This window comes from Malaclemys terrapin, chromosome 5, assembly GCF_027887155.1.
Source record: "Malaclemys terrapin pileata isolate rMalTer1 chromosome 5, rMalTer1.hap1, whole genome shotgun sequence".
Taxonomy (NCBI): Eukaryota; Metazoa; Chordata; order Testudines; family Emydidae; genus Malaclemys; species Malaclemys terrapin.
In genome coordinates, this window is record NC_071509.1 from 14,133,087 (window position 1) to 14,155,938 (window position 22,852).

The 22,852-nt window shown below is 44.9% G+C and overlaps 1 protein-coding gene across 1 annotated transcript; it reads right to left on the reverse strand.

Moving 5' to 3' along the window:
* Positions 1-1,596: 1,596 nt before the first annotated feature.
* On the reverse strand, positions 1,597-22,852 carry LOC128838202 (threonine synthase-like 2). Its single transcript, XM_054030205.1, has 9 exons — positions 22,615-22,852; positions 16,290-16,525; positions 13,991-14,185; positions 13,317-13,469; positions 12,003-12,233; positions 5,833-5,981; positions 3,624-3,749; positions 2,532-2,683; positions 1,597-1,870 (listed from the first exon to the last, which is right to left on the reverse strand). Exons 2-9 carry the CDS (start codon positions 16,510-16,512, stop codon positions 1,666-1,668), a joined length of 1,434 nt encoding a protein of 477 aa, XP_053886180.1. The 5' UTR covers positions 16,513-16,525; positions 22,615-22,852; the 3' UTR covers positions 1,597-1,665.

A 22,852-nucleotide genomic window follows, 5' to 3' on the forward strand; every position in this document is an offset into this window, starting at 1 on the left:
ATTCCTTTAGGGATTTTTTGAAAATCATTTCAGCAATTTGTATTATATTCCTTTAGGGATTTTTTTCTAGGGAAGGAAAGATATGGGATTTTAATAATTGTGTAAAGCCTTAGTCAGATAATGATTCCTGTTTGTAAGGCACTTTGAAGATAAATTTGAAAGAACTTTTCCATAAGGGTTAACAGGGATAAAAGCTATATGGGTCCAGACACTTTAAACAGGATTCTATCAAAGTTACTCTAAAAACTCTATAGAATTTGGCAGGCAGAGCCCTTCTATAATTTTTTTAAACCATTCTATAGAATTTGATCGAGAATTACAGAATTCTATCGCTTAGGTTACAAGTTATATGGCGACGTTATAATCCTCTATTGAGTTTGTGACATTGTGCAGTCTATATGGTTTTATAAAAATTTAATAATAAGTGAATATAAGGTAACTGAAATATGCTGCATGCAAAAGGTCTCTTGTAAGGTATCATTACAAAGCTTATAATCTACTGAGTATGATCATCCTATTTGTATAAATGTACAACTCTTGTATCTGAAACTAGAAATATGAAATATAACTCTGAGGGCCTATTGTAATTATGCAAAGTGTGGGCCATTAATGGTGGTTTGGAATCTTGATGACTCCCATTAACCAGGACCATTATCTGCAGATGGGTGTGTTTTACCTGTGAGTCTTCCTGTATGTGTGTGTGCTGGCAAGTGGGTAATGAAGTCTTGCAGAGACATGTGATCATGTCACCTGAACTGGAATCCATCTTTAACCTGGTGCTTTTCCAGTGATGGGGGGTGGAAACCCAGAGGGACAAAGGGTTCCTGCCTTATGCAAAAGATATACAAAGGGGTGGAACAGAACAAAGGGGAGAGGATCTCTAGCCATCATGAAGAATCCCCTAGCTACCACCTGAACTGGAACAAGAGCTGTACCAGGGGAAAGAATTGTGCCCAGGCCTGGAAGGTGTCCAGTCTGAGGAAAAAACATACTGAAGCATCTCTGAGGGTGAGATTATCTGTATTCAGTTTGATTAGACATAGATTTGCGCATTTTATTTTATTTTGCTTGGTGACTTACTTTGTTCTGTCTGTTACTACTTGGAACCACTTAAATCCTATTTTCTGTATTTAATAAAATCACTTTTTACTTATTAATTAACTCAGAGTATGTATTAATACCTGGGGGAGCAAACAGCTGTGCATATCTCTCTATCAGTGTTATAGAGGGCGAACAATCTATGAGTTTACCCTGCATAAGCTTTATACAGGGTAAAACGGATTTATTTGGGTTTAGACCCCATTGGGAGTTGGGCATCTGAGTGCTAAAGACAAGCACACTTCTGTGAGCTGTTTTCAGGTAAACTTGCAGCTTTGGGACAAGTGATTCAGACCCTGGATCTGTGTTAGAGCCAGACAGGAGTGGCTGGCTCAGCAAGACAGGATGCTGGAGTCCTGAGCTGGCAGGGAAAGCAGGAGCAGAGGTAGTCTTGGTACATTAAGTGGCAGCTCCCAAGGGGGTTTCTGTGATCCAACCCATCACAGAGTTCATTAGGACTTTCCTAGGAAGGGAAATTATCAGAAAGCTTACGCATCATTAAGTCAGCCTTATCCTTTATATGGAACTGCCCAGGTATAGCACTATTGAGGATCAGATGAACTCCACCTATGTATGTCTGCGCTTGGTGATGGCTTCTATTCTGTCTCTTAGGGTTTTTGCCCAGTCCTCTTCTCTCCTCAGTGTTGTGGACCTGGTCTCCATCGCGTTTAAAGCTTGGATCTCAGGTAGAACTTCAGGAACAAGCTTTGCTCTGAGCACGGCATCCGGGAACTTTGCTGCCGAAGCAGGTGCTAAGCAGCACCTGGGTCTGCTGCGAAAGAGAGAGAGAGACATAGCATGTTGTGTACTGTTAGTAGTTCTGGAGTCAGTTGGGTGTAGACCGACCCAAAATAAAAGGTCCACCCCCTCAGCTAAAGGGGCAGAACCACTGAACCTAGGCTACAAGCGATTTCTGGGGAAAATTAAAGAGAAAACAGGAGTGGGGTCAAAGGTTAATAACGAGGAAGCCAGAGGGCGACACTGAGCAGAGAACTCCAGACAGCATCTACAGCTCCTCAAAGGCATCTAAGGAGTCAATAGATACTGCCCAGAGGAACTGTGCCTGGAGGCATGATCTGAGAAATAAATGGAAATAGGCCCCATGGTCTCAGAGCACCCCCTGTCCAGTTTCCTCCTCCCGGTGTGATGGATGGTCGACCTGGCCAGTGAGGTTGACAAGAAGGTCCTGCAACCCTGTGGGGCACAAATGGGGTGTGATTGGATCAGGAGGTACAGCAAAAAGTGCAGCTACAACCTCAGTAAGTGGTTATGAAGGAGCTGGGAGAGAGGCTGCAACCTGATGCACTCATGCTGATGTGAGCCAGGATCTCCCTGTTGCCACAGAAGGAAGCACAAATGCTGCTCTCATAAGATCACCAGTGGTGTTAGCCACTTCCTGAAAGGAATCTGGCCTTCCATTAGTAGCTTCTTACTTGCTGAGATGGCAGTCCAACTGCTTATAATGGTAGTGAACAGCCACAGCTGAGTGGGGACATAACAGGTAGCGATTATCTTCCCAACAGCGTCTCATTGCTTGAACAATGTCTTCATCAGATGCTGAACATGAGCTCAGCACTTCAGAAAGCTGGAGAACCAGGGAGAGGTAAAAAAACAGAAACAAGACCCCCAACAATTATACACAAAAACCACAATAGAATTTACATTCAATGTCAAATCATTTTAAAAAATGTATTAAAAGTTCATTCTGTGATGTTACCACTTGTATGTAAGACCTTCTTATTTGTTAGGATCTTGAATACAAGAGAGACGGGTACTTCTGTCAGACACATTTATACCATCATCAGAGTCAGTCCAGCCTATGCAGGGTTTTGCACACCCAGCTACGTCAGTTAATAAATGCACTTTGTTGGCAGACACAATGCAACTGATGCCGGTATCTGAGGATATCAATCCCAAACCCTACTGTATGTGATGGGTGCAATAATATATATGTTTTATGATTTAACAAGGACTTTGATAGTGTTTCTTTCCCATGGAGACAACACACACTGAAACCATTAGTTTACTTTTCACCTTTGATTTTTCTCCCTTTCAGCCTGATGCCTGATTCACCAAAGCTCTTGCTTAAAAGGTTAAGCATGCATGTAGTCCCACAGAAATCCATACAACCACTCACAATTTAAAGTTATGCACTTGATTAAAAGCTTTGCTGGCTCAGGGTGTTGGACAGTGAAATTACATTGTCAAGGAGCGTTTTGGTCCTAAGTACAAATAATGCACATGCTACTGGACTGGGGTTTCTAGGGCTGCAGGCGAATGTTTAAATACCAACAAAATAATTGTAATGTTTAAAGAAAGGATTATTTGACAACATACCTATGCACACAGGTTTTGTAAACGCCTGTCTTCTGCCACCCTACCTACAGATATCTACATTTTAGATCTGAGATGACATGGCATGATCCCTTCAATACACTTGCAATATTAATATTTAGTCTGAAAACAGTTGATTTAAAAAAAATGTGATGGAAAAGTACTTACTAAACACACATGAAGGGACTGACCTTTCTGTGCAATTCTTCTGGGAGTGTAAGGTTTTTCGACATGTAAAACTTTTCCATCAGAGTTTTAATCAAGCTGCCATCACAGTCCGAAAGCAGCCACAAGATTCTCTCCATATTGTAAGGTTCCTATAAAAACACACACTCCACACATGAGCCTCCATCCAGAGAGGATCAAATTCAGAATCTGGAGCACCGGTGCTCTCTAATTGGATACTTAGTGCGGTAGATACTACTGAACCGCAAGGCTGAGCACCTCTTGTGTGCTCAATGGGAGTTGGAGATACTCAGCTCCCTGCAGGATCAGGCCTTGTATAGTTGTGTCAAAATAAATAGGGCTGGAAAAACCCAGCTACCTGGCTTCATTCCAGGCCATTTATAAGGTACGTCAGCACATTTGGGAGCTTTTACTGGTCAGTACATTGCTGTCACTATTGTCCTGGAATTGCTCCTCCTAGGAAACAATTCACAGCTCATTTCACATTTAGAGGGGTTGCCTACGTGAGACACTTTTCTGGCATAGCTTCAGTTTTGTCTGCCTTCCCTTCTTCCCCCACCCCCAGGATTCCAGCCTCATTCAGTGCAAACAATGGAGGGTGCCTGCTGAATGAGTAGACATTGGATATTTTGCTTAATCCTCATTCGTACATGGAGAAACACAATGAAGTAGGTACCTTTTGACAGCCATTTAGTGGCTTATGTGGAAAAAACCTTTAAGGGACTGGTCTCAGTCTAGTTGCTAAACAAAATCTAGAAACCACACCATGAAAACCACCAACACCATGGGAAATTCTGTATGTGATATTATTGTGGTAATTTCTAGGAATGCTAGTCAAAGATTAGGGCCCCCTTGTGCTAGGCATTGTATGGACAAAGAAAGAAGATAGTCCTGACCCTAGAGAGCTCAGAGTCTAGGGGTTTGTCTACACTTGAAACACTGCAGTGGCACAGCTGCACTGCTGTAGCACTTCAGTGTAGATATTACCTACGGCCTAGTTAATCCACCTCCCCAAGAAGTGGTAGGTAGGTTGATGAAGAATTTACTGCTGTCTACACCGAGGGGTTAGGTCTGCTTAACTACATTGCTCAGGGGTGTGGATTTTCAGACCTCTGAGCAATGTAGCTGGGTCAACCTAATGTTTTAGAGTTGGCCAGTCCTACGATACAATGGGAGGACAAAAAAGACGAAGAGGACCTCATTATATGGCCCTGTGATGGAGTGTGCATCCTAATAGGCCGTGAAGGGGTTAATGTGGGCCTGAGAGGTAAGAGAGCCAGGTGTAGCTGATCATGAAGCCTGTGGGTAGGAGCTGGCTGGTTAGTATAAAGCCAGGAAGTTGAGAGCAGAAGACAGCTGCAGGGAGATCTACAGTCACTCCCTAGAGAGAAAGGGAGTTGGCCATGGACAAGGAGGAGATCCAGGGAGCAAGTAAACCTGGGATCCTGCCTGAGACTGGGGATTCAGGCAAGAAGGGTAGCCATGGAGAGCACAAGAACCGCTGGTGGTAAACCAGAGATAGGGGTGATTTAGTTGGGGATTGGTCCTGCTTTGAGCAAGGGGTTGGACTAGATGACCTCCTGAGGTCCCTTCCAACCCTGATATTCTATGATTCTTATCCAGCGGGACGTTGTTACCCCAGAACAGGGGAATGATATAGTGACCTGGCTAGAGGTCAGGAGGAAGATTAGCAGAAATACTGACATCTTGGCAGAGATACAGGATTTTTTAATTGCGCTCCAGGATGGAGAACATGGTTGACAACTCCACTTCTCAGGTACAATGGAACTTTCTACCACAGGGGTAAAGCTCGTCTATACAGGAGACAGAGCTGTCTCAAAGGCGGTCTGAGACTGTGGAATGACCTATCTGAGACTAAGAACCATCACAAACCTCCCCACCTTCTCCAAATGCCAGGGACACTTCTTCAGCCTGCCGTTGATACTATAAACACAGAGCAACATGTAAACAAACCAAAAAAATCCCTACCAAAACATCACACTGCACACACAATTCTCCTACTAGGGAGACAATCAGAGGGCGAATGAACCACACGTGACATGTTAGTCACATCACTTCAAGCGCTACTGGAAGGCACTCAGACTCTGCAGTGACGAGTGTGGTGTAGAACAGAATATGGAGAGCAAAATAAATTTAGTATATGAATCATTCAACATAGTATATATGATCTCTCCTTCTTAAGCAGACACGTACCTGAATATCCATTGCAGAAGCTAAAGTTGGCTTAACACTCCCCGAGAATGAGAAATCTCCATGCTGAATTGCCCTGTGGATAATGTCGTTATTATTTACCACAGCAACGAGTTGGATTGGCAGTCCCATTTTCTGTGCAATATATCCAGCTAGGAAAGAAAAATTCAAAAACCTGGGCTTCAGCGCCACAATGAAACGCTCATAAAGCAGATTTACCAATGAAATCATTGTTCCTCCATTTGTGCAAATTTATCAGGAGGTACCAAAACTTATGTTCCATAATGCAGCTCTATCTTTAGTATACAGGTATAGCCCAAAGAAACTACAGCTCCCAGTATGCAATGGAAGCTTTACAGCAAGGGAGACCACCATATGGTTGGTCCTGGAGTCTCTGTGGCCCCCACCATCATATAGAATCATAGACTTTAAGGTCAGAAGGAACCATTATGATCATCTAGTCTGACCTCCTGCACAACGCATGCCACAGAATCTCACCCACCCACTCCTGTATCAAACCTATGTCTGAGCCACTGAAGTCCTCAAATCATGGTTTAAAGACTTCAAGGTGGAGAGAATCTTCCAGCAAGTGACCCATGCCCCCACGCTGCAGAGGAAGGTGAAAAACCCCCAGGGCCTCTGCCAATCTGTCCTGAAGGAAAATTCCTTCCCAACCCCAAATATAGCGATCAGCTAAACCCTGAGCATGTGGGCAAGACTCACCAGCCAGACACCCAAGAAAGAATTCTCTGCAGTAACCCAGATGCCACCCCATCTAACATCCTATCACAGGCCATTGGACATATTTACCGCTAATAGTCAAAAATCAATTAATTGCCAAAATTAGGCTATCCCATTATACCATCCCCTCCATAAATTTATCAAGCTTAGTCTTGAAGCCAGATATGTCTTTTGCCCCCATTGCTTCACTTGGAATCTGTTCCAGAACTTCACTCCTCTGATGGTTAGAAACCTTCATCTAATTTCAAATCTAAACTTCCTGATGGCCAGTTTATATCCATTTGTTCTTGTGTCCACATTGGTACTGAGCTTAAATAATTCCTCTCCCTCCCTGGTATTTATTCCTCTGATATATTTATAGAGAGCAATCATATCTCCCCTCAGCCTTCTTTTGGTTAGGCTAAACAAGCCAAGCTCTTTGAGTCTCCTTTCATAAGACAGGTTTTCCATTCCTCGGATCATCCTAGTAGCTCTTCTCTGTACCTGTTCCAGTTTGAAGTCATCCTTCTTAAACATGGGAGACCAGAACTGCACACAGTATTCCAGATGAGGTCTCACCAGTGCTTTGAATAACGGTACTAACACCTCCTTATCTCTACTGGAAATACCTCACCTGATGCATCCCAAGACTGCATTAGCTTTTTTCACGGCCATATCACATTGGTGGCACATAGTCATTCTGTGATCAACCAATATTCCAAGGTCCTTCTCCTCCTCTGTTATTTCCAACTGATGCGTCCCCCGTTCATAACAAAAATTCTTGTTATTAATCCCTAAATGTATGACCTTGCAGTTTTCACTATTAAATTTCATCCTATTACTCCAGTTTACAAGGTCATCCAGATCTTCCTGTATGATATCCCGGTCCTTCTCTGTATTGGCAATACCTCCCAGCTTTGTGTCATCCGCAACCTTTATTAGCGCATTCTCACTTTTTGTGCCAAGGTCAGTAATAAAAAGATTAAATAAGATTGGTCCCAAAACCGATCTCTGAGGAACTCCACTAGTAACCTCCCTCCAGCCTGACAGTTCACCTTTCAGTACGACCCATTGTAGTCTCCCCTTTAACCAGTTGCTTATCCATCTTTCAATTTTCATATTGATCCCCATCTTTTCCAATTTAGCTAATAATTCCCCATGTGGAACCGTATCAAATGCCTTACTGAAATCGAGGTAAATTAGATCCACTGTGTTTCCTTTGTCTAAAAAATCTGTTACCTTCTCAAAGAAGGAGATCAGGTTGGTTTGTCGCGATCTACCTTTTGTAAAACCATGTTGTATTTTGTCCCAATAACCATTGACCGCAATGTCCTTAACTATTTTCTCCTTCAAAATTTTTTCCAAGACCTTTTACTATTGGTTTTATTCCCTTTGCAAGGTCCAACTCTACATGGCTTTTGGTCTCTCACTTTATCCCTACATGTTCTGACCTCAATAAGGTAGCTTTCCTTGCTGATCACTCCCATCTTCCACTCCTTGTAGGCTTTCTGCTTTTTCTTAATCACCTTTCTGAGATGCTTGCTCATCCAGCTTGGTCTACAACGCCTGCCTATGAATTTTTTCCCCTTTCTTGGGATGCAGGCTTCTGATAGTAATTCCAGGCCTCCTCCACCTTTAGATCCACAAGTTCTTCAGTCCAATCCATTTCCCTAACTAATTTCCTTCATTTTTTTAAGTTAGCCCTTTTGAAATCAAAAACCCTAGTCACAGATCTATTTTTGTTTAGTCTTCCATTGAGTTTAAACGGAATTAGCTCATGATCACTCGAACCAAGGTTGTCCCCTACAACCATTTCTTCTATGAAGTCTTCACTATTCACCAAAACCAAATCTAAAATGGCATCCCCTCTTGTTGGTTCAGCAACTACTTGGTGAAGGAATCCATCAGCTATCGCATCTAGGATAATCTGAGCCCTATTATTATTATTACTAGCACTTGTCCTCCAGTCTATATCTGGAAAGTTAAAGTCTCCCATGATCACACAATTCCCATTAGTATTTACTTCATTAAAAACATTAAAAAGGTCTCTATCCATATCCAAATCAGATCCCGGTAGTCCATAGCACACCCCAAGCACTATCTCAGGGGAGGCTCTAGTAGGTGTCTTCCCCAATGTGATTTTTACCCAGACAGACTCTGTCTTATCCATTCTATCCCCTCTTATTTCTTTACAGTCTACCTCATCATTGATATACAATACTACTCCACCACCTTTGCCTTTATTTCTGTCTTTCCTAAACCGCATATAACCTTCAATACCTGTACTCCAGTCATGACTACTATTCCACCATGTTTCTGTTATCCCTATAATATCCAGTTTCACTTCCTGCACCAGTAACTCTAGTTCCTCCATTTTGTTACCTAGGCTCCTCACATTGGTGTACAAACTTCTTAATTTTTGCTGTTTGGCTTCACTGACATTCTTTACCCAATTAGGCCCAGACATTCTACCGCCAGTATCACCTATTAGAATGGTATCTACACTACCCTTCCTCCTTATGTCCATTCTCCTACCCACAGCTGTATCCTTTCTTACTTCGTTTTCTTCCCTCTCAATGTTAAAATCCGGCATGGAGATTACCTGGACATTTCCCACCCACATCTCCCCCAATTCCTAGTTTAAAGCTCTCTTAATCAGTTGTGCCAGCCTCCATCCTAGAAGTCTATTTCCCTCCCTACTCAGATGAAGTCCATCCTGAGAGAACAGTCCTCTGTCCATGAATGCCTCCCAGTGGCCATACATCCCAAAGCCCTCCTTATAGCACCACTGCCTGAGCCATCTGTTGATTGTCATAATCTTGTCACACCTGTGTTACCCTTCTCTAGGAAGGGGCAGAATCCCAGTGAAGATCACCTGAGCCTCAATTTCCTTAAGCGTCTTCCCCAGCCTGGTATAGTCTCCCTTGATATGTTCCAGCGAGAATCTAGCCATATCATTTATTCCCACATGAAGAACAATCAGCGGATTCTTTCCCGCTCCCCTTAGGATCCTCTTCAGCCTCAGTTCCACATCCCATATCTTAGCACCCGGCAGACAGCACACCCTTCTGTTCTCTGGATCAGCTCTGGTTACAGGCCTGTCTATTCTTCTCAGTAAGGAGTCCCCAATCACGTAGACCTGCCTTTTCCTGGTGATGGTGTGATTCTCCGGTCTATCCCCTGTTCCCTCTGGCTGCAAGTCCTCTCGATTCCTATTCACCCTTGCAATCCTCCACAACCCATCCCATATCCTCCTGGGCCTCATATTTGGTGTTGTTATCACCATTGACTCTTCCCCTCTTCCTATAGGACTAGCTACTCTTCTCTTCTTCCTTGCCCTCTCACCTTCAGTGACCACCTGCTGTGCCCCTTCATTTTCCAACTCCGCAAAACTGTTCCTGAGCTCTATTTCTCCTTCCCTAGCCCGTCTTTTCCTCTGCCTGGTTCTCTTAAATCACATGCTTCCACTGTCCACTTTCCTCACCCAGCAGTCTCCCCTCAGAGTTCTTTGGTCCTGCTTCCATCTGCAGGTCTGAGCTTTTCCCTTCAGACTCCTCATGTCTTTGCTCCATCATCTGCTCAAACCCCCTTCTAAACTCAACCAGAGTTTCCACCTGCATCTCCAGTCCTCAGATCTTTTCTTCCATCAGCTCTATCAGACGGCACTTCATGCAGACAAAACTCTTTCCAGGTACCCCTCCAGGATCATGTACATGCTGCAGTTTCCACATCCAGTCATCTTCATTGTATCTTCCACTGCTTGGGTCACTACCACTGCTGCCTCTGTATCTGTCATAGGCTTCCCACCTAAGCCCTGTAAATCTGGGAAACAAACCAAACTACACCACCACCCCCCACAGCGAAACAAACCCCCAACGAGCACCAAAACACTGCTAGAACACCACACACTCCCTTCACTAACCCGTCTGTTCCTCTGCCTGCCTCTTGGTCTCCCCCCCCCAAAACTCCCCTTGCGAACTCCCACTCAAACTCCCCTGTTTACAGCTCTGTTTGCTGGTTCCTGTGCCGCTGCAGCTGTCTGTGCTGCTGCCTGACTGGCTGGCTGGCTACCTTTATAGGACTGAGTAGCGGGGTGGTTACCCCGCTCCCGCCCTGAAGGGCTTAAAACAGCCCTGGGGGAAGGTTGTGGCTGGGAGCTGCTAAGCTAGGCTGATTGGGAAGCAGCTGCAGCTGGTCCTATATAAGAAGGCTGTGAGCCAGAGTCCAAGAGTCTCTCTCTGCCCTTGGAGAGAGAAGGGTCTGGCTGCAGGGCTTGAGACAGGGTACCTGAGTGGAGCAGGGCTGGGGAAAGGCTGAGGAGCTGGGGAGCTCCAGCCTGGAAAGCCCCAGGCTGCGGCCAAGCATTGGGCCAAGGGGTACTGGGGGTTGCAGAGGGCAGCCCATGGGTAGGCCAAGGCAGCAGGTCCAAACCCAACCTTGCCTGTGATGAGTGGCCTATATTGCAGTCTGCCCCAGGGAGCGGGGGCTAGTTGGTGACTGGCAGTGGCCTTATTCTGAGGCGAGGTAGGGATAGTGGGTGGGGGTTCCCCAGAGAGGGGAGACCCTAGTACTGAGGGGTGTACTGCCAGGGGGCAGCACCCCAGGTAAAAGGGCACTGGGTTCCGGGAGGGACACGGGGGCCAGAAGACAGGCGGATCACCGGCTTGCAGAGGGCGCTCTGGCTGGAAATCAAGCTAATTCCCGGAGACGACCAGCAGGAGGCCCGCAGGGGTGAGTCCGCTCCTCTACAGACCCCTAGTCAGAGAAGTCCCGCCCCCTAATCAGGGCTCAGCTTCTCTCCCAGCACACTGCCCCTACCAGCCTCTACACATACAAATATTAAGAGATGTAGTGAAGAGAGGGGCCTCTGGAAAATGCTTTTCATTCAAATGGGATGTGACTTTTGAACTCTTGGCAACATACTAATGCAGCTTCAGGTAGATGCTCCTGAAATATCATGAAGGCAACTTTTTACATCACCCCTTGTATTGCTTTTCCAATAGATATGATCCCCCTAAAGTTAAAAAGGCCAGAACTGTAAAGTTAGGAGAGAGCTGTTACCATGATTGCTTCTCCCCGCCCCCAAAATAGGATAAAGTTCATGTGCAAATGGATGTATAATGAGCCACAGGTACACACAGGCCAGATTAATTGCACTACTACAAATGTATTCACATCTAATTTAGAAAAATTAGATCCACGGTATTTTCTCTCTTCAGTATCCAACTCCTTCTGTTCATGTGTATTTCTAACATGCTCATCTATATATATATATGGCACCATAGCACTATTTTGGATTACCTGTATCTTGTATGGCACCAACAATGCTGTTGGTACTTAAATATTACTAATCATGATTTAAGTGGTTCAGAAAAAAAATACAACCTCCCTCCTTATCGCAAGCCGGTCTTTGGTTTTGAGACCCAAAGAATGTCTTTCCCCCCCAATCTAACCTGTGAGATTTCCTCCAGCCCCTGTTGGCACAACAATTTCCACAGTTGGCAGTGGAGTCATGTCCATGGATGGAGTGCATTGAAAGTAAGCATAGAAGTACTGAGCAATCTGCACCATAATCCTAGACCAGTTGATTGAGTTCAAACTCATCAGATTGTGTTTTCTAGAGAAATCTGCATCATCGAACAATTTTTTGAGCGACTCGTCAATTTCATCGCTATTTCCATGAGCTGTGGAAAAGAGGAAGGAACAATCAGGAGTATTAACTGAAGTGTTGCTGAAATTAGTGAATTAGGTATAAAATAGTTGTTTTCACCTACCGAACAGGATTCTAGCCATCAAACTGGAGTTGTGGAGCTGGAGTTTTGGTTCAGCTATCATCACACATATAGAGGTCCAACAACAATATCTGGATCCAGGTGTGGGTTCCGATTCTGAATTACTCAGAATTCCAACTTTTAAGGGTGTTTGGATCTGGGATTTTGGTTTGGGCACATCTCTAAGTTATTCCAAGGTCACAACATGAACCAGCAGCAGAGTCAAGATTTGAACGCATGTCTTATGGCTCCCAGTGTGCTGCCTGGGCCAAAGTGAATCATGAAAGATCCTTCTAAGAAGAAAACTGACCAGAACAACTCAAACTATTTACAAAGGAGGGGAAGACCAAGGAGGATAAATTACCTCAGAAGGGAGGTCTCATTCTTTTAGTGCAAACCAATTATCTGTGTAAATACTATTCAGCCACTGGAGAATAGTTTTAAACCTATGACTAGAAAATAAGGAAACCTGAGCAGCTCTGAGTCAACTGGTGAACAGGTCAAGAGAGTAAAGCAACTCCAACCAGCCTCCAATTAGTCAAAGGCATGGGGTGCTGAAAAGTGAAACATCAAAGTAACAGTTTTGCTGATTAGAGAGACAAGGGAGAGGGTAATATATTTCATTGGACCAACTTCTTTTGGTGAGAGAGACAAACTTACTCAGAGCTCTTCTTCAGGTCTGGGAAATGTACTCAGACCTGAAGAAAAGCTCTGTGTAAACTTGAAAGCTTTTCTCTCTCACCAACAGAGGTTGGTCCTATGAAAGGTATCACCTCTCCCACCTTGTCTCTCTAATTTCCTGGGACCCACATGTCTACAACAATACTGCATACAAGTCATGATGATTGATGGCCCAACATGGTACACCCACAGTAGGAGCAGTGTGTAACACAATTCCCCTAAGGCTTTCTAGAATTAATGGCCAGTTCACATTGGGATTGACATTAACATCAACCCAGCAATAGTATAAAGTAGATCATCCAACAAAATGCAAACCAATAAACACGTGGACGTTCTCTTCGATCACCGTTGTCATCTGCAGTTCTTGGATCTGGCTGCAGAGATCTTTGGGTAATAGAACAAAGATATCCATGTCGTTTTCCCCTCGCACACTTTCAATTGCCGAGCTACCGGTGTCTCCCGCAGTTCCTGTTTCACATTAACATGATCAAGGAGAAAATAATTATATCTATTAATTAAGAGTTAATTAAAGACTGAAAGATCAGCCATATTTGTGTTTTCACACAGAAGAAGGGTACAGTTGTCAGTCTGGGATATTTTTGGTTAGTGCCGGGAGTATGGCATTTAATACCAGAAAATGAACTCTTCCGAATAGGCAGGTGTCCGCATCACAAACTACCACGAACAGTGGCACCTTTGGTGGCCTCAGGAGAGGCACCAAGGAATGAATGGGAGGCTGAACCAGTAAAGATGCCCTCTAGGTGAAGTGAGGCATACTGACCACCCTGTTCTGGAGATAACCCTGGAGTCTTACATATTAGTTATCAATCCAGTTCCACTCATAAGCACTAATAGGAGGCTAGAGTATATATAGGATATAGCCCAGTGGAGTGGACATACAAAAGGACCTTTGCACAATTTTGGTAGCCGCTGCACCGGGGTAAATTCCGAGTACATTGCTTGCATCCATCTGTTTAGCTGTAACCTACCAACTAGAATAGTGATGTGCTTCTTCCTTTTCTTCAGGAAGTACTGTAAAAACTGTCCTGTGCAGGACAAGGACAAGTCCTTAAAGGCATAAGTTACACCATGCCAGAGCTCCAAACAATTCAACCCATTCTTCAGCCTGGCCAGATGCACAACATTTTTGTGCCTGAACCTCCGAAAGGCGTTGTCAATCAGATCTGGAGGGAAGCAGTTGAAGGGGACTATTAGAATGGGTACCAGGAATAAACCACCAACACATCATCTGCATGATCATGGTTTGCCAAGCTCATCAGAATCTTTACTGAAAAACCAAAGACTAAGTGAGTGATAGACAGAAACCCAAGACATTATTCTCTTACAAATTAAGAGTCTGATCCTCAGTGTAAATTGGATAGCTCCACTGACCTTAACAGAGCCATGCTGATTTATACCAGTTGAGGGTTTGACCCAATCAGAACAATTTTAACAATTAAAACAAGAATCAACTAATGTTGCAATGAACCGGGTCAGGTGGATGGTCCCCACTGACCTCTAATGGACGCATTGAGAGTTTGGTTAGGTGCTATATTATAATCTAACTGTATAAACGGAACTGCGCAACTGTCTGTCAGAAGCCATTTACGTCTGACAGCTAAGGAGATGCTGCTTTTACATCAGGAGAATACAAACTCTTTTCCCCACTGTTGGAGAGAAATTTAAGCATCCATGGAGTGCACCACAGTGACAGCTCTGAAGCACCATGAGACCACTGATTTGTTACAAGGTGTCTTTACCAAAACCTAAAACTGGCTTCAATGTTACATGCTTGTTTTGTGATCCATTTTGCCAGGGGAAAATATAGAACCAGGAACTTCTGGCAGAAGGAGGAATCGATTTGCCACATTTGCTTTTACATCTGTTTACAAATACGTGTTAATTAAAACAGTCTGGGCCAAATTCTGACAGGGTGCTACCCAAAGGCAGAGAAAAACCACACACACAGCAAGAGAGGAAATTTCCTCCTTAATCCCATCTACACCAATCAAAAGCCACATAGGGCTCCACAGGTGGTCTATGATAAGAGCCACAAAGGTGACAGAGCCTGCTTATCTTTTCCATGCACGCCCTCTGATACACCAAAGGGTGGGAGGGATAGCTCAGTGGTTTGAGCATTGGCCTGCTAAACCCAGGGTTGTGAGTTCAATCCTTGACGGGGGGCCACTTAGGGATCTGGGGCAAAAATCAGTACTTGGTCCTGCTAGTGAAGGCAGGGGGCTAGACTTGATGACCTTTCAAGGTCCCTTCCAGTTCTAGGAGATGGGATATCTCCATTAATTAATTAATAATAAAAAGGTCTGATCTGATACACTCCCATGTTCCTAGAAGGTGTCTTCTACATGGAACAGCCATGTGGGCAGGGGCTGCTGCAGCCAGCATATAGGTGCCCAATACCACTGCTTTTGCAGCATTATACATACTGTATTTGCACCCACTTGCAGCAGACATCTACCTTCCTACAGCAACCTGGGAAACTGCATTAGCCATTTAAGAGAATGATATTTATAGACAGAGACAGAATTTGGCCCTGTGTTTGTTTAAAGAGAATCTTCTGCTATTCTTCAGAAGAGGAGCAGATCTCCAGCAATCTAGTTTAATGACACGACTACACCAAGTGGATGTAACAACTCGGGGGAGAAAAAGGACAGGGTAACATTAAAATAACTATTGAGATTCTGGCCAGTAAGAGCCTCCATAGGTCCATTGAGGATCAGGGTTATTAGACTGATGGATTAATACAGGGTTACAGTGATTCCCAAACTTTGTGTGTTGGCGACCCCTTTTACACAGTAAGCCTCTGAGTGCGACCCCCCCCCTTACAAATTAAAAACATTTGTTTATATTTAACATTATTTTAAATGCTAAATGTATAACCCTATTCTTTAAAATGGATTTACCTTTTCTCATCACTTTTAAATTAAGACTAAAGCACATTTTTACTGAATTATTGTTTTAAGCAGAAAAGGATTTTTTTAAATCATTACTGTTTATTACTGGAGGTGCGAAGAAACTTTGCCAATATCACTTTTCACAGCAGACATAGAGCCCCATCGCCACCCTTACTTCTGCGCTGCTGCTGGCAGCAGCCCTGCCTTCAGAGCTGGGCAGCTCATGACCCCCACATAATAACCTTGCGACTCTCTGAGGGGATGCAACCCCCAGTTTGAGAACCTCTGTGGTAAAATAGTCTCATCTAGCAGGTTTGATACAAATAGAGCGAACCCTACAGCAGGCTGCTTGGATTGCTGTCTAGTTTGCGTTTACCATTCAGGTCTTTCCGTGGGATTAGTTCAGACGAGATGAAGAGTGAACTCAGCTCTTTCACCAGCTCTGGATAGGAGAAGGCACTCCATGTTCGCAGGGTGTTATAGTCCAGGGTAGGGATTTCCTGGGGCACAAAAAGGCCACCGTCCGGTGCATAGCCAGAAAAGAGGGCTCCTTCAAAATCAACGCTCCTGGCTTCTCCTCGAGTGCTGATGTACCTCATGTTTCTGATGTCACTGCAAGAGACGTAACAGTTACACCGGGGGAGAAGCCTGGAGTATCACATGATAGGGAGACAGACAGGTGTTTTGCAGATGCTGCTGTTATGCCCTTTACTGATTGGTGTTGTGGAAACAAGGAACAGGACTGATTCACCAAGGCAGCTAGTTCTGTGGAAGTACAAGGGAGTACTCTCAGGCTAGGACTCTCTGAGGAGATTAGAGGAACCCTGAGTGTTCCATGCGGCCTGGGAGATTTATTTGGGGAAGGAGAGAATTCAACGGCTTCTGAATGCAGGGCCTGGTCCCAAGAAGCACTCAGCACCCACACTTCAGAATCAGACCCAAAGTGCAGACAGGAACTCCAAGCCTCAGTGTGTCCTGAACCAACGAGGAAGGGGGAGCCTTACACACTTAACACTGGGAAACCAACATTCCAGAGGATTTTCCTCTTACCACATTTAGGTCTCTGCAACTTGAACCCCCTCCTCTCCACACATGCACCAAATATATTTAAATTCACTTATTTTCAAATCAGAAAAATAAATGTATCCCCATCTTTAAAAGGAACCAGGCAACAACAGGGCCCAGGCAACCTGCCTGGGTAGGACCCATCTCAAAATGGTGCCTCTGGCAGCCACAGCTGCAGTGCAGCCTAAAGACATACAGTTTTCAAAGCAGTTCAGGACAGCCTGAGTAATGGCCCCCAAGCCTCTGCTTAGACTCTCTCCCCCCTAGCTGATGCAATGCTCCTATCAACTCCCATCCAAAACATTCCCTCCCTCCCCACAGCAAATGCTTTCCAGTTCAGTTTCCTTCTGTGTCCAGTTCTGACCAGCCTGTTGGACTCCCCTTCACAGCCGTAGGATCCCAATTGCTGGTCGTTCTTTGAGAGGTGGCTGAGCAGTATTTGCTGTGCATGGGCTCACTGCATATTCTGACGCTGTGAGGGCAGAAGTGGGTTCAACATCTAGCAGTCATTAGAAACACCACTCGATTGGCTGCACGAAGGCAGCATGATTATTACTGCCTCAGTCGTGTTACACAGGAGGACAGGGTAGATCATCATAGTGTTCCCTTCTGGCCTTGTAATCTATGTAAAAGAGCTGCATTTTCTGCACCTTTTCACTGAGCCTTTCCAGCATAACCTGAAGGGACTTTTCAGTGCAAACAAAATCCCCGATTATGCAGATTCTCTTGGACAAATTGATACAAGGGACGTGATGGTCCCACCAATAGAACTATTGACACTGCAAGGCAGAAAACTATTTGCAGGAGTTACTAGATTTCAGAACTTCAGCAGTGCTGTTTAAAGCCAGGAATTTGTTTGGTTTTGTAGCTGTGGGAGTGATAAGGGACAGAACCTCAGTCTAGACTTCTCTCACGCACAGCAGAAGAGTGACTACAATGTTTGACCCATATGAGAGGCCTGGATCTAGAACACGGGTTTTGTGCCTGCCAGTTGTATGGGAAAATTCTGAGCCTGACTCCACTGAGCCAGGCTCAAATCAATGTGTTCATCTATCAGACTTCTGGTTGAGTCACACACGGTGTCTGCAGGTGGAACAGAATAAACCCCTTCCGGGTACACAGTCTTTAACTTTTCCCGGCCCTGGTATAGGGCCATAACCCCAGAGCTTCCTCCATGTCTTCCTGCAGCTCTCCCTGGGCTCAGTCTTTGCTCAATCCCAGCAGCCAGCCAGGAGCTCCTTCCTAGCTCCCTGGGTCCCTGCCCACACTGAACTGTCCATGGTCCTGCGCTCTTTCAGCCATGCAGGAACACCGGCCTCTCTCTTCCAGCTCTAGGCAGTAACTGACTGACTCTGTCTCCGCTGCTCCTTTTTAAATGGCCATGACTGCCAGCTCCTCTGATTGGCTGCTTCCCCCTTAAGCCACTCTAGGCTGTTTGGAGGACTTCTCTTCTGCTCCTCTCTGGGACAGTGTATGGCAAAACCCTGAGGCCTCCAGCAGGGGGCCTCTGGGCCTAGTCCACCCCGTCACAGGTTTGTGGCATGATTCATAGATTCTAAGGCCAGAAGAGACCGCTGTGATCATGTAATCTGACCTCCTGCATTACACAAGCCATAGAACCTCCCTGAATTAGTCCCTGTTTGCACTATAACAGATCTTTTAGTTAATATATGTAAAGTGCTTTGAGCTCTTCAGAGGAAAGGGGCTACATAAGCACAAAGTAATGACCATGTTCACCTCCGTCCAGTCCCTCAGAGGCAGTACCCATGTTATAACCAGTGACATTAGCCAAGAAGCCAAGGACTAGATGGAACCAGAGATTGAACTACTCTCTTAGGCCTATACGGATCACTTTAGTGCTATACCCACTTCTCCCGACAACATAGGGCTGTCGACACTGGTGCTTAGGTCAGTGTAAGTTAAGTCACTTGGAGGGTGGCTTATTCACTCCCTGAGTAACATAACTTATTCTGACGTGAGCAACAGTGTGTTTTAAAATTTAAAAGTGGGACAAGTTCACCTCTAGAATGTAACTTAATCTGCTTCAATGGATTACACCAAGGATTAATTTGACCCAGGGCATGTCTACACTTGGATCCCCAAGTTAAGCATCCGCCCCCAAATTAAACCCTCCCCCACACTCCCCAAACCCCTGCCCCTAGCCATAATCCCCCTGACACACCCAAACTGCTGCTGCTGGTCCGGGGCTGCCCAACTCAGGCAATCTGTGAGCCAGCACCAGCTGCTGCAGAAGTCACAGAGGTCATGGAAAGTCACAGAATCCATGACTTCCGTGACCTCCGTGACAGACTCTCAGCCTTAACGATAACATAATTCCACTAATGCCTCAGGAGGATCTTAACCAGCAGCTACTAAAGTTAGACATTTTAAAATCAGTGGATCCAGATAACTTTAATCCAAGAGTATAAAAGAGCTGCCTGAGAAGATCACTGAACCATTAATGTTGATTTTCAATAACTCCTCGTACCTGGGGGAGTTCCAGAAGACTGAAAGAAAGTTAATGTTGTGCCAACATTTAAACAAGGTAAACAGAACGACCCAGGTAATCATAGGCCTGTCAGTCTTTGACATCATCCCAGGCAAGATAATGGAGCAGCTGACACAGAAGTTAATTAATAAAGAACTAAAGAAAAGTAATATTTCTAATGGGGTTGTGGGGTTCAGCAGGGATCAGTTCTTGGCTCTACTTTATTTAATGTTTTAAACAATGGAAGAAAACAAAATCATCATGGATAAAGTTTGCAGATGACACAAAAATGGGGAAGTGGTAAATAATAAATAGGACTGGTCACTGATCTAGAGCAATCTGGATCGCTTGGTAAACTCGGCACAAGCAAACACTATGCCTTTTAATATAGCTAATATCTAGGAACAAAGAATCTAGGCCATACTTCCAGATGGGGGACTCTATCCTGGGCAGCAGTGACTGAAAAAGATTTGGGAGTCGTGGTGGATAATCCGCTGAACATGAGCTCCCCCAGGGCAACTCTGTGGCCAAAAGAGCTAATGCGATTCTAGGATGCATAAACAGAGGAATCTCAAGCAGATGTAGAGAGGTTGTTTTACCTCTATATTTGACATTGGTGCTGGAACACTGTGTCCAGTTCTATGCCCACAACTCAAGATGGATGTTGATAAATTGGAAAATGTTCAGAAAAGAACCACAAGTATGATTAAAGGATACAAAACATGCCTTATCAGTGATAAACTAAATAGATTGAGCTCTGAGTCTAACAAAGAGAAGATTAAGGGGTTTACTTGATTATAGCCTGTAAGTACCTTCATGGGGAACAAATGGACTTTTCTATCTAGGAGAGAAAGGTGTAATACGATCCAGTGGATGGTAGCTGAAGTTAGAAAAATTCAGACAGGAAATAAGGCATATATTTTAAACAGTGAGAATAATTAATCATGGGAACAATTTACCCAGGGTCATGGTGGATTCTCCATCACTGACAATTTTGAAATCAAGATTGGATGTTTTTTTTCTAAAAGTTCTGCTCTAAGAATGATTTTGAGGAAGTTCTCTGGCCTGTGTTATACAGGAGGTCAGACTAGATGATCACAATAGTCCCTGCAGGCCTTGGAATGTGTGAATGCTTCAGAATCTCAGCTTTCATTGCAAAAATCAAATGTTTAGCTATCATGTTTGTGGATTAAAGCTGGAAAATCTGAACACTAAAGTCTTAAAAACAGCAAATATAAAGAGCCTAAACTTATTATTTTTTAAAATGTCATGATTTTTCAGAGGCCTGAATAAATTTTCAGAGGCCTGAATTTCAGAGGCCTGAATTTTTCAGTTTGGGAGGTTGACCGTATCCTATACACAGTATTAGACTGTAAGCAATTTGGTGCAGGGACCATCTTTTTGTTCCGCGTCTGTACAGTGCCTAACACAATGGGTCCATTACTGGGGCTCCTCTGTTCACACTGCAATATAAATAATAAATCATCACACGTGTAGGAAAACCGATGGCTTTCCGATTCAGGCATGCAGCATTGGAAGAAGGAGGTGTCCCCACACCACCCGGGAAGCTCTCAAACAGAGTGGGGTGAGATTTTTTCAGTGAAACTCCCCTCCTCCCCCCCCCCCCCGCACAAAAAATACAGATTTGGGTCGACCAGAACGCTTCCAAATTTGTGTTAAATTCAGATTGGTTCAGTTGGGGAAAAAACCTGGCATTTGAATTTTTTACTCAAAATATGTTTTATTTCAAAATCTCCTTCAATTTGATTAGAAAAAAAAAAAAATTTAAATAGCTGGAGAACACAACCTGCTGGAGGGCCCCAGAATGAGCCTGGCCAGAGAACCGAACAACCAGTTGCCAGCCCAGCGCTGTTATGCCAGCAGGGGGAGGAGGGGCGCTCGTCCTTGCCATGTTTGTTTGCAGTTTTGGGGCAGCATTTTGTAACCTGTCCAAGCCAGAAGCAGCAGCCCCGCACAATGCAAAGCTCCTGCCAGGGGGAGCGTCTGCCAGCCCCACCCGCGGAAAACCCACCGCTGTGCAAATCAGAGCTAGGCCCCACGCGGCAGCAGGGCACTCTGCAGACACTCGAGCACTGAGAGCTGCTGGCCCCAGCAGGAGGCGGGCTCTGGGGTGCAGGAGCCCAGGCAAATACCCCCCCGGGCGGTCAGTTACCGGCTTCAGCCCCTTGGAGCTTTGGAAACTGGCAGCTGATCCGGCCCATCCCGCAGAGTGTGAGCGGGGAAGGCGAGCCCTGCCCCACGCAGCTGGCTGCAAGGTTGCCCCAGCAGCAGAAAGCAATGCCCGCTCTCCCCCGAGCAGGGTCAAACCAGCCCCATAGAGCCGTCCTGGCCCTGCCCGAAACCGCTGGGGTTTACTTACTAATTAGCAAGACATCAGCCACCCAATGCACAAGCCGACTAGACTCCAGGGTGGAACAAAACCAGGAGTCCCCAGCCAGTGAGCTCTGCTAAGCTTTATTGACTAGCCAGTAACAAACTGCTCTCAGCCTTTGCCTGTGTGTGAAAACAGCCCCCACTCCAATTCACAGGGGGACTGCAGACTCCACCCGGTTGTAAGCCAAAAATCTGCATAAAGAACCTTTGCACTTCCATCCCTCCATGAATCTCAGGATGCTTTGCAAACAATAATAAATAAAGCTACACATTCCCCCTGGGAGGCAGGTAAGCAACTAAAATCCATGTTATACAGATGGGGAAACTGAGGCACAGAGCACTTGTGTGACTTGCCCAAAGTCTGACAACAAGCTAGTGACAGCGTCAGGGCTAAAACTCAACTTTCCTAGAGCCCATTCCTCTGCCTTAACCACAAGACAATCCTTCCTCTCTTTCTAGCTTCTTTTGCTTGCATCAGTTAATGTAAGTTTGGTTGTACGTGGCTGTATTTTGGGGAGGATGAAGAACTGGGACCTTTATTAGTCCACAGCTGGGCAGAATGTACAGTATTAGTGCCAGTAAAAACCCAGATTCCATTTTCTGCAGTGCAAAGCTATTTATTTGAAAGAATCACAAACAGGCAACAAAATGGTTATACGACGCCTCTTCCTAATAATTCCCCAAGCATAAACCCTGAGTAACTATGTTGGCCCTACACGGTATCCTGATTAGCAAACAAAGCAGGTATAGCTACCAGTCCTAGATGAAGGCCTTTCTTTCTTCTCTTCTCTGTTAAATATCCCCTGGAGCAGGGTGTTGGCTACCCTGAAACCCTCTGGCTCACGAGTCCCCACAAGTCCCTTGTAGCAGGGTATTGGCTACCCTGTGGCCTTCTTCTTACTGCATCACGGGCCTCTTCAAATGTTAATTGGGGTGAGTACTGAGCATATGATATTCCCTGGTATTTATATCCCTTTTTCAGAGGAGTCACA